The sequence below is a fragment of the Lytechinus variegatus genome, chromosome 1 (assembly GCF_018143015.1).
Source record: "Lytechinus variegatus isolate NC3 chromosome 1, Lvar_3.0, whole genome shotgun sequence".
NCBI lineage: Eukaryota > Metazoa > Echinodermata > Echinoidea > Temnopleuroida > Toxopneustidae > Lytechinus > Lytechinus variegatus.
Window position 1 is genome coordinate 37,290,037 of NC_054740.1, and position 12,744 is coordinate 37,302,780.

Sequence of the window (12,744 nt, forward strand, 5' to 3'; positions counted from 1 at the left end):
TTTCCAGGACTTTTCCATGACTAAATTGATGCTTTCCACGACTTCCCATAATGTCCCGGGAGTTATGTAGAATTTGTGAAGTCACAAAAACGGAAATCATGAACACCAATTATAATAGCAGCATATGGTCAGAGTATGAGAGTTGCGAGACACGACAAATTGGAAAGCTGCCATCGCCTTGAGGGAAATTAAATTGCATGACTTTTCACAAATTTTACAAATTCCCTGACTTTTCCCTGACTTTCCATTACCACAATTTCCAGGATTTTCCATGACCATGGGAACCCTGTTCTAGAACATGATTGTCACATACAAATCAAAATTCATGCATAGCAAAAGAATTCTCTTAAAAAAGTGAAAATATACACATTATACAATTACTTACATAATTTGCATAACAACCGTACAGATTTAGAAATTCACACTGATCGCATAAATTTTAAAAACAAATCACAATGAAACCCATCTAAGATACTTTTCTAGTTAAAAGGAACATGACTTGGCTGAAATATATTTCCTCCACCAAACAAAAGGCTGAATGAAACACTATTCTCCTTTAAACAACTATTTTCTACTTCTTTAGATGACATTTTGTTGTTGACAAAAAATCATTATCTTTTCAGCCTCTCATGTTCTAATTCACCAAGGAAAGCTTAATAAATAAAGACAAGTCAAACAAGCATACCCCCAAAAATAATAAATCACATGTAAAATTGTATCTTTAGAATATTTTCAATTTTTCAATAAGCTGTGATAACTGATATGCACATCAATGCCTCCCACATTTGGATACAGGCCAAAATATATCTGTTTTGTGGAAACAGGGAAAACCTAAGAATATCCTAACTTTCTTATTTTCAAACTGATTTTAATGGTATTTTAAGTGTTATACATGTTTAATTTTTCTCTCTCTATATATATATTTTTCTATCCCTAAATCGATGGACTTGATCTATGAAATTAAAACAACAAAATCATACTCAATTTAACATCAATTTCTGCAGAATCCTTTGGCATTTGTATTTTTTAGGGGAATTGCAATGCGTTTAAAAAATCAATCTACAAACTTTAAATTTTTGTTATTAGCAGAATTGATTGAGTAATGAATACTATTGCAGTCACATATATAATGTAATGTTAAAATTTTGTTCAAAATGTTTTTTTTTTATGGGAAGAGGTCCCTGCATAGAATGTAATTAAACTTGTACCACCTTTTCAGTTTGTTAGTTTCACCTACTGAGCAATCAAAGTAACATACTAAATGTGCCAAAATTCAAGTGATTATCGAACAAGATTGCACACTGAATCATAGATAAAATACCCCACAGAACTCTGATTCAATGACCATGTGAATAGTGCCTCTAAGAATCATGTGCCATCCATGGTAATTAGAATCTTTGTTCACACGACCGATGCTTTACAATTCAAATGTTTTAAGAAGTGATTTTATGTATCAGTGATCTTGGTTTTTGTAGAGAATTCTTGGCTGAGGAGTTTCATCACTTCAGCATGTTTGGCAGCCCCGTGGGTCTTCTTTACAGATGCGTAGTTCTCCTTGACGAATGCAGCAAAGGGGTTGGGTCCCCGTGCCCTGGCAGGGGTGCCGTCTTTTCTCAGTGTGGGCTGCAGTTCCAGGCGGCCATTGCAGTATGCACAGCAGAACCTCTTGGTGTCGACTGACTTTGAGTGCCGACCAATGCTGAAAGAGAGAGTTAAAATATTGAAATGTCAGCGAATATGACTACGGGACAAAGACTTCATGAATACAAAAAAAGTCCAACTACTTCTCCTTTTTTGTCAAACTTCCTGTCATCTACATGTACAAAAATAATGTCAGATATTAGGACAGAACTTCACACATTGCAAAGCCTTCCTATTTGAAGAGCACATTACACATAACCAGCTCATAACACAACTGCAGAATTTAATCTGCCCAGATTATGAGACCACTGCTCTACCAAGTTAGCCATCCCATCTCTGCAAAACCATAATTTAAATTCATACACAACCCCTCCTCACACATACACACCACAGAGTAGAAATTGTGTATAGACCAAATAGCGTAAAGTATCTTTCATCACAATATAGTAAAGGGTCAAGTCCACCACAGAAAAATGCTGACTTGAATCAATAGAGAAAAATCAATCAAACAAGTATAATGCTGACAATTTCATCAAAATCAGATGTGAAATAAGAAAGTTATGAGTTTCGCTTATATTTTATAAGACAGTTCCAAGTGAGATGAAAATGAGACAGTTGATGATGTCCCTCACTCACTATTTCTTTTGTTTTTATCGTTTGAATCATACAATATTTCAATTTGAATATATTTGATAGCAAGGACCAAACTTTAAAACAATGGTAATACTTCATGTTCAGGGACGAATAACACATTGCCTCATATGACAATGAGAAGAATATTAAAAATTATTTATGATTCACATACTAAAATACAAAAAGAAATAGTGAGTGGATAATGTCATCAGTCTCCTCATTTGCATACTGACCAGGATGTGAATAGAACAGTGAAATTAAGTAAAACCTTAAAATGTCATGAATTTATTATTTTACGCCCCAATTTTGATAAAATTTTCAGTGGTATTCTTATTGGATTTTACTCTTTTTATTCAAATTAATGAAATTTCTTATTTTACACCCGATTTTGAAGAAATTGTCAGTATGCTCATTGATTTTTTCTCTTTTTATTCAAATAAACATTTTATTGCAGTGGACTTGTCCTTTAACTCGGTACCAGTATTCTGACTGGTCAAAACACTTAGATACTTACATGTTCCCACACTCAACACATTTGTATTTATACTTGGTGTTGATCTCATAGGTATGACATCTCTTTATGACTGGGATCTCGGGGTGGGCAAGGTTAGCCTTGGCAGCCCTGTTAAGGTATTTAAAAAAATAGAACAATACTTACTAATCTATAATAATGCTTTCTTTTACTATGTAGTATACTAGCCTTCCAACAAATACACTTTTTCATTCCCCTTGTTATTTGTGCAATCATTTATTATTCCACCATGGGCAGCAAGAACTGATAGTGTATTAATTAAGGCTATCAATATTATGCATGTATAATATCTTACATTTGGTATTGATTTTCTTGATAAAACTATTTTTTATCATTTTGCATAATGGACAGGTGTCTTGTGTTTAACATTGAGATTGCGATGGAATATCTTTGAATGTTTACACACAAAAAAAAACATTCTGATGTTTAATTTCATTAACAATTAAAGGAATTCAATTTCTAGTATCCCTTAAATTGATTAAGCTGTGAACATTTGGTTAAACATTTGCAAACAGAAAATAGACATGAAATGGAATAAGGGTACTTCAAAAAAAAAAAGCAGCCATCCAGCCACAACTCATTCAATTCAATTCAAAAATGGTCTTTATTGATAATCAAACATGTCAACAATCATACATGAAAAAACAGCAAGAGCTGGAAAAATCATGCTTACAATTTGGTGTTGGCACATTATTAAATACATAGTGAAAACCATAGTAAAATGCATTAAAAAAGGCTGTACATTTAAAAGTTAATTCAATTTAGATAAAGCATAAAAGGCAATGAATGTAATATGAAAATGGCAGACTTGAAGGAAAGGAGACTGACATTTATTTAAATGACAAAAATAATTGTATGGTGGGGTGGGGATGACCATTTTGCATTGCCTTTCCTAGTCTACACACTCATCTTTTGTTGAGTATGTCAACCAAAATGGCAATGGACTGTTTTTAAATCTCGTTGTTCTTATTGGAAATTGTTGATAGTTGTTTGTACGACGAAGATATATGTTTGCATGTTTTTTTTCGAGGTAGCCATGTCTTACACAAAGGATGAGTTGAAAGTGATTTTGCAAATTTTTTAGTGTCAGTCTTCTCTCCTCAAGTGTTGGTAAATTACATACCTGACATGCATTCGTGTATGTGATACTGATGTAATTACGTCCTAAGATAACTTTACATACTCTCCGTTGTATTCTCATATCTAAAAAATACTGATGTGATACAAATTGATAAAATCTGCATAGGTCTTTATTCTTTATAGCAGCCCTGCATACACATTTATTGGAAAAACGCAACATGAAATAACTTTGTCTCCAACATTAAGCAAAACAAACTCATACTGTGTATGAAAGAGAGGGACTACAATATACAACTTACCAGTACTTCCAGAACTTCCCGTGACCATCGCTAACTCCATGGATCAGCCAGGCTGCGGCATGACATAGCTCATGAACCAATGTATCTCTTAGACGTTCTGAAAAAGTAAGGTCTCTGCCTGGTTAAACTTGTTTAAATAATTTAGGAATGTTGACATTTTTTCAAAAGAAGGATTTCCGTACTTGTAAAATGTTATAAGCAGATATTTCTCTGAGATACTCTCAACAGTTAAGGTAACTGCATATGTCATTGATTTAACACAAATAATTCAAGAAACAAAAACTATTACAAAAATAAGAATTTTGTGAATTTTTTGATAAGGTATATAGTACAGGATGCTATGGGGATTAGGGTAATGGTTAGAGGTTGGTTTTATGTTTGGATTTGGCTTAATGCAAAAAATTCATGTTATCACGTGGCCCTCATCTGACTGACTCTAAAGTGCATAAAAAAAACAGAGATTCGGGGTCGTTTTTTTAACAGACCTAAAGTATACAAATGTGTTGTGAAAATTGTTACTGATATGCATCAGTTATATGTACTGCAATATTTCATTACTAGCATACATGAACAGACTAAGCGTTGTAGGAAAAATAGGTCATGGAATGCTACTTACCAGCTGAGTCACAGACTTTGACAGACAGTTCGATCCTAGCTGTCCTGTCACCAAGCCTCTTCTTGTAGAAGCAGAATCCAGCTGTCTTCCTCATTCTGTTGTTCCATGTGATACTGAAGTCAGAGGGTAGCTGTAGATCAAGAGAGCGATAAATGTATTAGACAATAGCAAAATGTCTTTATAATCATATAAGCTGTTACCGGGGTAATCAAGAGAGTGATAAATGTATCAGACAATATTAGTAAGATATCTTTATAATCAGATGAAAGCTTTAGATCAAGTGAGTGATAGATGTATTACACAATATATCTTTATAATCAGATGAAAGCTGTAGATCAAGTGAGTGATAAATGTATTACACAATAGTAAGATATCTTTATAATCAGATGAAAGCTGTAGATCAAGTGAGTGATAAATGTATTACACAATAGTAAGATATCTTTATAATCAGATGAAAGCTGTAGATCAAGTGAGTGATAAATGTATTACACAATAGTAAGATATCTTTATAATCAGATGAAAGCTGTAGATCAAGTGAGTGATAGATGTATTACACAATAGTAAGATATCTTTATAATCAGATGAAAGCTGTAGATCAAGTGAGTGATAAATGTATTACACAATAGTAAGATATCTTTATAATCAGATGGAAGAAATTGATCAAGAGAGTAATAAATGTATTTATAGTAAGATATCTCTATAATCGTATGGAAGCTGAAGATCAAGAGAGCAATAAATTGGACAATAGTAAGACACCTTTATAATCACGACTATCCTGATCGGGCGCTCAAGAATTCTAGAAACTTCTTCAGACCGAACACCCATTTACTACCCCTAGATGAAAAGTGGCAAATGTAGATTAATGTCTTCCCCAAGGATGCAAGTGCTGCGGTAGGATTTGAACCACGGACATTATGGTTCAAAGTTGGGAGACTTATCCACTGAGCTACAACACCTCTACGAAAAGATGCGGTTGTGTGTGAGGATGTGAGGGGGAGTCATATGACCAATCCTCCCCCCCCCCCAAAAAAAAAAACTTTGCTTCCAATCATGGCCAGCATAGATAAGAAAGTTTGTACACTGAATAGCTCCTTTTCTATTACTGTACCTTGCTTTCAAAGATACTTTCATTGTAGAGCTTGAACAGTTTCTGAGTGAGCTCATCCTTATTCCGTTTGAAGTCACTCACATATCTTGACCTGGTCGACATTCCCTTCCCCGGGGTGGAGAGAGAAGCGAGGAACGACACTGGCGCGGTTCGCTCGGTTGGAGAGGGTGTGTGCGGGTATCGGTTAGTAGGCAGTGTGGTGGGCTGGAGGGGACGGCGCTGCCTGGCTGGGGTTTTCTTCAATGAGGTGGTGGAAGTGACTACTGTCAAGAAGAGCACAAAAAAGAGAATATAAAGAAGATAGATAGTGAACCTTTACCACATCACTGCAAAGGAACAGAAGACCCTGCGTTTCAACATTTTTTAGAGGGGTCATCACTTTTTTGGTTACCGGTAGATCAAGTGATATGCTGTCCAAACACAACAGTAGTGTTCCATGGAGCATCTTGTCCATATTCAACTGACAAATTCTCTCTGAGCCAATCAGATGCACGGCTTTCAGTAGCTTACAACAAAAATCACCCTTTGTTTCACGGCAAGCTCAACAGTTCTGTTCTCAATGTCAACTCTCCATAAGGCCACTACGTAGGGTCAAATGCAACAACTTCCAATCAGATGCAGTGTTATCGCAGCCATGCTTTCTACGATCTATTAAAACTTTTGAAATACAATTTCTTCCCCCCCAGAAATGATATGAATGGAAATACAAAATTTCATCACCCCAGATATGATACGAATGGAAATTCAAAATTATATCACCGCAGAAATGATATGAATGTGTGCATAATAACTTCATGAAAAATAATTTGAAAAGAAATTAATGTGCATTCTTGTAAAAGATTGCCACATATTACTGACCAAAATTGTGAGATTTTCAGAGCCCCTGTAACTAATGACTAAAGATTGTATTTAATTCAAATTTAAATGGCAATGAACATACATACAATGTATCACCTCAATTCTTAAACATGAGAAGTGCACTGTACGTTACTTTGCTGTTACTATTAGGCAATATGTTAAGATAGAAAAGGTACTTTTGTACGCTGTACAACTTCATGGAAGACGGTCTGTGATGAAAAAAAAATACAAAGGAAATCTTCTGCCCCAAATGATATTTCTCACCTTTCGAACTTGGTTTTCTAACAACAGGAGTTTTATTTGGAATCACAAAGACGTCATCATCATCGTCGTCTGAGGAAATGAGTTGGCTAAGTATGCTACCAGAACGACTGCCAACAGTTGGACGCTGATGAATCAAGAATAAAAGAGGACATTGATGTATACAAGGTGCCTACATTTAAACTGGCTGTGTGCGGCCATATTCATTTATCTGTTGATAACTTTAATCTTTATCTCTAGTCATTTGTTGATATTTGACCTCGTCATGCCATGCAACACATATGCAATGTATTCAACTAGTCAAACAAATTGAAGTGGTTGAATACTTTAAAATCATTATGTTGCAATACATTATATATGATGTTAAATAGACAAGAAATAATACTGACTTTAAATCAGATTTTGAAAAATCTGTCTGATTCAAAAGCATATGATTTACTTTTCTATCATAACAAATGGGTACCTTAATTCTGGCTGCTTTGTTCTCACTAGTAAGAGGATTATCAAGATTGTTGATTTTGTGATAAAAGATTTCGTCATCATCATCGTCATCACTCTTGCTCTCCAGGGGAGTGTCATCGATAAAGTCATCATCATCGACCACGTAGACAGCCTCGTCTGAGTCTGATTGTTGCTTTGGACGTTGGGGGGTCTTGACAGCTTTCAGGACTGGAATTTGATTTGATTTGATTTTAAATAAATTTATTTTTTCCACTCTTGTTTCCTTTTACAATTCATAATACATACATGATAAACAAAGAATAATTGAAGTACAGATGAAGTTAAAAAAATTGAACATGTCTACAAAAAGAACAAAGTATTCAATGACTATCAAAGTACAATATTAAAGTCGGAAATGAGGTATCTGCAAAAAACAAAAGTACTAGAATGATTGAATATATCCAAGATTAAGAATATTTCTTGATTCAAATAAGAAATAAACACTATCCCTTGAAATCAAGCTCCTAACTTTTCTTTTCACAATTAATGAAATAAGATACTTTGGAGAGGAGCAATGTATTTACCCAATTAAAGTTAAAAGAGGAAATTTTGCTAAAAGAAGACTTTTCTTTGTATTGTTTAATGTATTGTATTTATGTACATGTATACAAGCACATCCTGTCACAAGCCTTTGCTTTTTAGGGTATACGCCTTCTTTATACATGTACATATTTATATTTTTCATGACAAATTGATTTTTTGTATAAATTTTTGTTTACGAAAAATGTAGAAATTTGTAAAATGGAAAAAAAAAATGTTTATATAAAAATTGAGAAAAAACCCAAACAACATGACTTTGCGACTTTGCATACCATATCCATGTCATTTAATCGACAATGCGTGTCTCTTTGAATAGAGCTGTATGATGATTTCATTTACATCTCTTTCATCTCGTACTCACATGATTCGAAGTCATCATCGCTGCTTGATGTGTCTTTATGTCTGCTCCTAGCAAATGTAAAAAAAAAAAAAAAAGAATTTGAAAATGAGTAACAAAAGGTTTCAAACAACATTTTTTTGGCCATCATAAGATGGAAGGGAGACAAAACATTGGAATCTATCATTGTGAAATATCTGGTAAACCATCATATTACATAAAACTACCACAATAAAAAGGAAACCTAGAACTTAAATGAAGGCTGATTCAGAGTTTAAGTTGAGTTGATTTTGTTTTTAAGAGTATAACATGAGTTACTGGTATTAATAAAGATGAAAAAAACAGTAAATTGTAAATATGACATCATACCTTGCTTTTTGAAAAGATTCTGCATTGGTGTTGAGTGTCTGTCCATCATTCTTCTGTGGCAATGGATCATGGTGTAAATCTTCCTCTTCCTCTTCTTTGCTAGAAGCCCCACTTCCCTCTGCTCCATCTTTTCCAACATCCAGCCTCGTCTCCCCATCTAGGATGCCATCATCACCGTTATCCTCCCCTCCAAGTTTTCCCTCATCTTCTTTATCAAAATCATCATCATCATCGATCCAATCATTGTCCAGTACAACAGGAGCAGATCTTGGATTAGCACAACTTCTCCTCCTGTTCTTCTGGAATGATTTTTTGTTCTCTCTGTGACTCTGTGTCAGTCTTTCAGTCAAACTTGGGATGTTTTCACCAAAAATATCCCCGATATCATCAGCGTTTTTATTGGAATCGTCAATGGAATCATCATCTTGGCTGTCTGAATGCAAAGGAGACAGCTTTGATTCATGTCTCATGGCAGGAGGAGACATGAGCCACCTCATAGGTTGGGGCGACTCTGTGAAGTCTTTGGTTGGAACCTCTGACGCATCATCTTCGGCCTCATCCTTCAACCCTGCAAAAGTTCTGATACCTTCCTCCGTGCTTGCAAGAAGCTTCCTTCCTCTAGATACTGCACGTTCACCTCTCCTCATTGCCCTCTCCGTTGAGGTTTGAGATTCATCCAGCCTTTGTACATCCTCTTTGTTTTCACATTCCCAGCTATCGCTTGAATGTTTATAACTCTTTTGCACACCCATTCCTGATCCTCTCAAAGGCTCATCTGCAGAATCTAGCTCACTATGTAAAGAACACCCCTCCAATTTGAGCTGAGTCTTGTAATCATTAATACCAGGTGGAGAACTAGATGGAGAATCTTTTGTGCTTTTTGGAGACACAAGATGGGTCATATCTCCCAAGACTTCATTGTATTTGTCATTCTTATCCTTATATAATGGGGTGACCTCACTGCTACTTGTGCTAACACTTTCTGCCTGGAGCTCCAACTGAAGGTTTCTAGAGGTTTCATGGTCAGCTTTTGTTGGTGACGTACTTTGGCTTAGGTCATCCTGACCACTTGTGATAGGAGGTGGGTGAGATTGATTGCTATGTTTATCTTGAGTTTTCTTTTTTGAGGTGGTTTGGCTCTTCTTTTTCTTAACCGATGCTCTGTTCCGTTTACTCTTCTTTTTCTTGGTGCTTTGAGAAAGCTGTAATTCAAACAAAAAAATGACTTTATAGCACATCATCATGATTATTCTCACTGATATTTAGGAATATAATTATTGAATACCAATTAAAAAAGGATGACATAAGAATGATGTTCTCATTGTAAACGTGTTCAATACTCTGGATGAACAGTTGAACTAGGGCAGACTTTTTGCCCAAGATTCACTCTCCAACAACACATTAATTGATGGCCTGAATACGGTTCAACATTGACATGAAAACCTGTCACCTCTATTCCACTCATCCAATGTGTAAGGTCATATAGTATCCATTTTACACAACAATATGGTTGACAATGCTTCGGATTATTTTCTCTTGCCATAAAGTCAAATTGGCATTATGAAAATTTTATCTTTTGAACTATCTTTCCTAGCTTTAAAACCTTTGCTGGGCACATAAATTAATCACTGGCACATGTATACATACATGTACAAACCTAAGCAGTAAGCATATTAAAGATAAGAACATAAATACATAAGTGGTACATATATTCTGAAAAGTTATCATTTTTTTATCCCATTTTATAAATCTTCCATACAGCTACATATAGAGGATTATTAGACAGGAATAATCATTGATTCTAACATTTTACTATCATCCCCATTCGTGTTTTGTATAATATAGGCTATCATTATTTAGATGTAGGGTTTTAAAGGCGCAGATATTTTTTTATGTCTTTCAAAGTTGTTTCAAAAAGACAAAATATTAAAACTGATTTAACGTGCATGCCTATGAATGAATATTTAGCCCCGCCCACAAGGTTATCATTGGTTAATAAATGATTGTGCGCATGAAGCATAAGTTATGTCACAATGAAAATGCATTAAGTATTAGTTGCCAGGAGGTGTGGTAAAGGAGCATCAATTTATTGAATGCAAATGCGCTTCATCCAGAACAATATTTCTTTGCATCCCACTCAAGGCCATCCAATATTACCTACATATGTATTCGTATTGGTAAGTGTAGCCAACGTAATTCAGCAGAATAAACATTGTAGGTTTGAATCTTTTGGTGACATCTTTATAATGATAACCACTATCTTTCTCGCCAAAACTGATGTTCGATGTCTAATGGTAGTAGTAAGGGTGACTGATGAGTTCTCCAAGATGTTCAGAAGAAATTATGGAGTTTGATTTTGTATCAATACCTGACCAATGCAAAATGATAATTGGTCTTCCTTCCAATTCCATCCTTCTTTTTCAATAGATTTTTTATTCTCTCCTTTCTTCCTTTTTTAGTTTGAGTTTGATTCATAAATGTTCTTTCAGGGAATCTTTCAGGGAATAATTTTCCAGGGATCGCATCGCAATTTGCTCTACATTTTGAAAGACTGTTTGCATAAAGTCTTTTGTATAGCATATCGTCGTACGCACCACGACCGTCCTCTCTGGAATAGATACAGTGCGCTATCGCGCCTCTCGATTTCACCATAAACCGTCCGCTCTGTTACGATGCCCACTGTAGCGTAAATAATTCACTTCAAGAAAATATAAGGATACGGGATGGAACTTTGGAACCTGAACTACATGTATCAAACGAAGACACCGGTAAATAATTTGCTCTCCTTGTACTTGAAGGCACTTATTGCTGGTTTTAAAAAAGCTTTTCTTTAAATGCGTTTTCTGCAAAACTAACTTTCGCATTGAAGTGCGCAGAGAGGAGGGTTCGTGATGCATGCGACGATATGTTTACATAGGACTGTACATGAGAGCTTTTTTCTTAAAATCTCTTTTCTCAAATTTGTAAAGCAAAATTATTCCCCGTCTTTATTCCTTCCTTTGGGGTCTAGAGATCTACATGTACCTTTCTGTACTTTATTGAGTTTATTCATCATTCTTTTTTTTTTTCCTTCTTTCTTTCATCATTTTTCCAAGTTCTTCTCTTTTCTTCCTTCATTTCATTTGTTTCGTACCTTCCATTTTTCTTTCTTTCAAACTTTCTATCTAATGTTATTTTCTTTCTTTCTTTTGAAGTTTCTTTTCTCCTTTCTTTCCCTCTTCCCAAACTCCTATTCCTTCTTTCTTTCTTTTTCTTTCTTTCTAGTTTCTTTCTCCTTTCTTTCTTCCTTCCTTCCTTTTCTTTCTTTCTTTCTTTCTTTCTAGATTGATATGAAATTTCCATTTTTAATGTGCCCTAATATATTTTTTACTAAATTTTAGCACAGTGTCTGTGCACCGTACCCTTGACCATGTTGACGTGAGCCATGCATTCGGCTCGGGGCCGGGCGCGCCGGCGCAGCACTGTTACCGGTCTGCGATTACCTCAATGATGAAGCGGCTTACCTGTTCAAACACCTCGTCAAGATTTGCATCATGATTAGACTGCCATCCTAGCTTGATGGAAACACGTTCAAAGAGCACATTCAGTTCATCGTCACTTCCAAGACCATCTGCCATTTTTCCCCAAACTGTACAATTATTTGGAGTTGAATAAAAATAAAATGTTTAGAGATGACCGAGACAGCTTGTTGTCATTATTTGTCAGTGATAATTTTTTTTACAGTACCGGTACCGGTACCGTATTTTAAATTTGCCGGTAGGATTTATTGCCGTATTAGGAGAAAACGCTGGACCAGATATAAATCATTATTACAAAATAAAGGTCAACAATATTATATTTTTCATAAAATAAGGATGTAAATTTGAATTATGTTTGAAATATATTTTATTGGATCTATAGAGATATATATATATATTTGCAATTCATAGTATTTACTCATAGAGACACATCTCTTTGTACGGTATACAT

At 35.0% G+C, this 12,744-nt stretch overlaps 1 protein-coding gene across 2 annotated transcripts; it reads right to left on the reverse strand.

Moving 5' to 3' along the window:
- Positions 1-656: 656 nt before the first annotated feature.
- On the reverse strand, positions 657-12,495 carry LOC121413161 (acidic repeat-containing protein-like). 2 transcript variants are annotated; one of them, XM_041605932.1, is made up of 10 exons: positions 12,279-12,495; positions 8,776-9,977; positions 8,431-8,477; positions 7,492-7,697; positions 7,032-7,155; positions 5,910-6,169; positions 4,802-4,931; positions 4,186-4,282; positions 2,789-2,896; positions 657-1,699 (listed from the first exon to the last, which is right to left on the reverse strand). In XM_041605932.1, exons 1-10 carry the CDS (start codon positions 12,390-12,392, stop codon positions 1,447-1,449), a joined length of 2,541 nt encoding a protein of 846 aa, XP_041461866.1. In that variant the 5' UTR covers positions 12,393-12,495; the 3' UTR covers positions 657-1,446. The 2 variants fall into 2 exon arrangements, with proteins under 2 accessions (XP_041461866.1, XP_041461860.1); XM_041605926.1 differs by having other exon boundaries at positions 5,910-6,172.
- Positions 12,496-12,744: the final 249 nt, after the last annotated feature.

What these genes read in the sequence shown, in the direction of transcription:
- LOC121413161 (XM_041605926.1), bottom strand. Translation starts at nt 12,392, where the DNA reads ATGGCAGATGGTCTTGGAAGTGACGATGAACTGAATGTGCTCTTTGAA. An exon ending in TTGACGAGGTGTTTGAACAG is followed by an intron (nt 9,978 to 12,278) that starts GTAAGCCGCTTC and finishes TTTGAATTACAG; the next exon opens with CTTTCTCAAAGCACCAAGAA. An exon ending in AAAGTATCTTTGAAAGCAAG is followed by an intron (nt 4,932 to 5,909) that starts GTACAGTAATAG and finishes CTTGATCTACAG; the next exon opens with CTACCCTCTGACTTCAGTAT.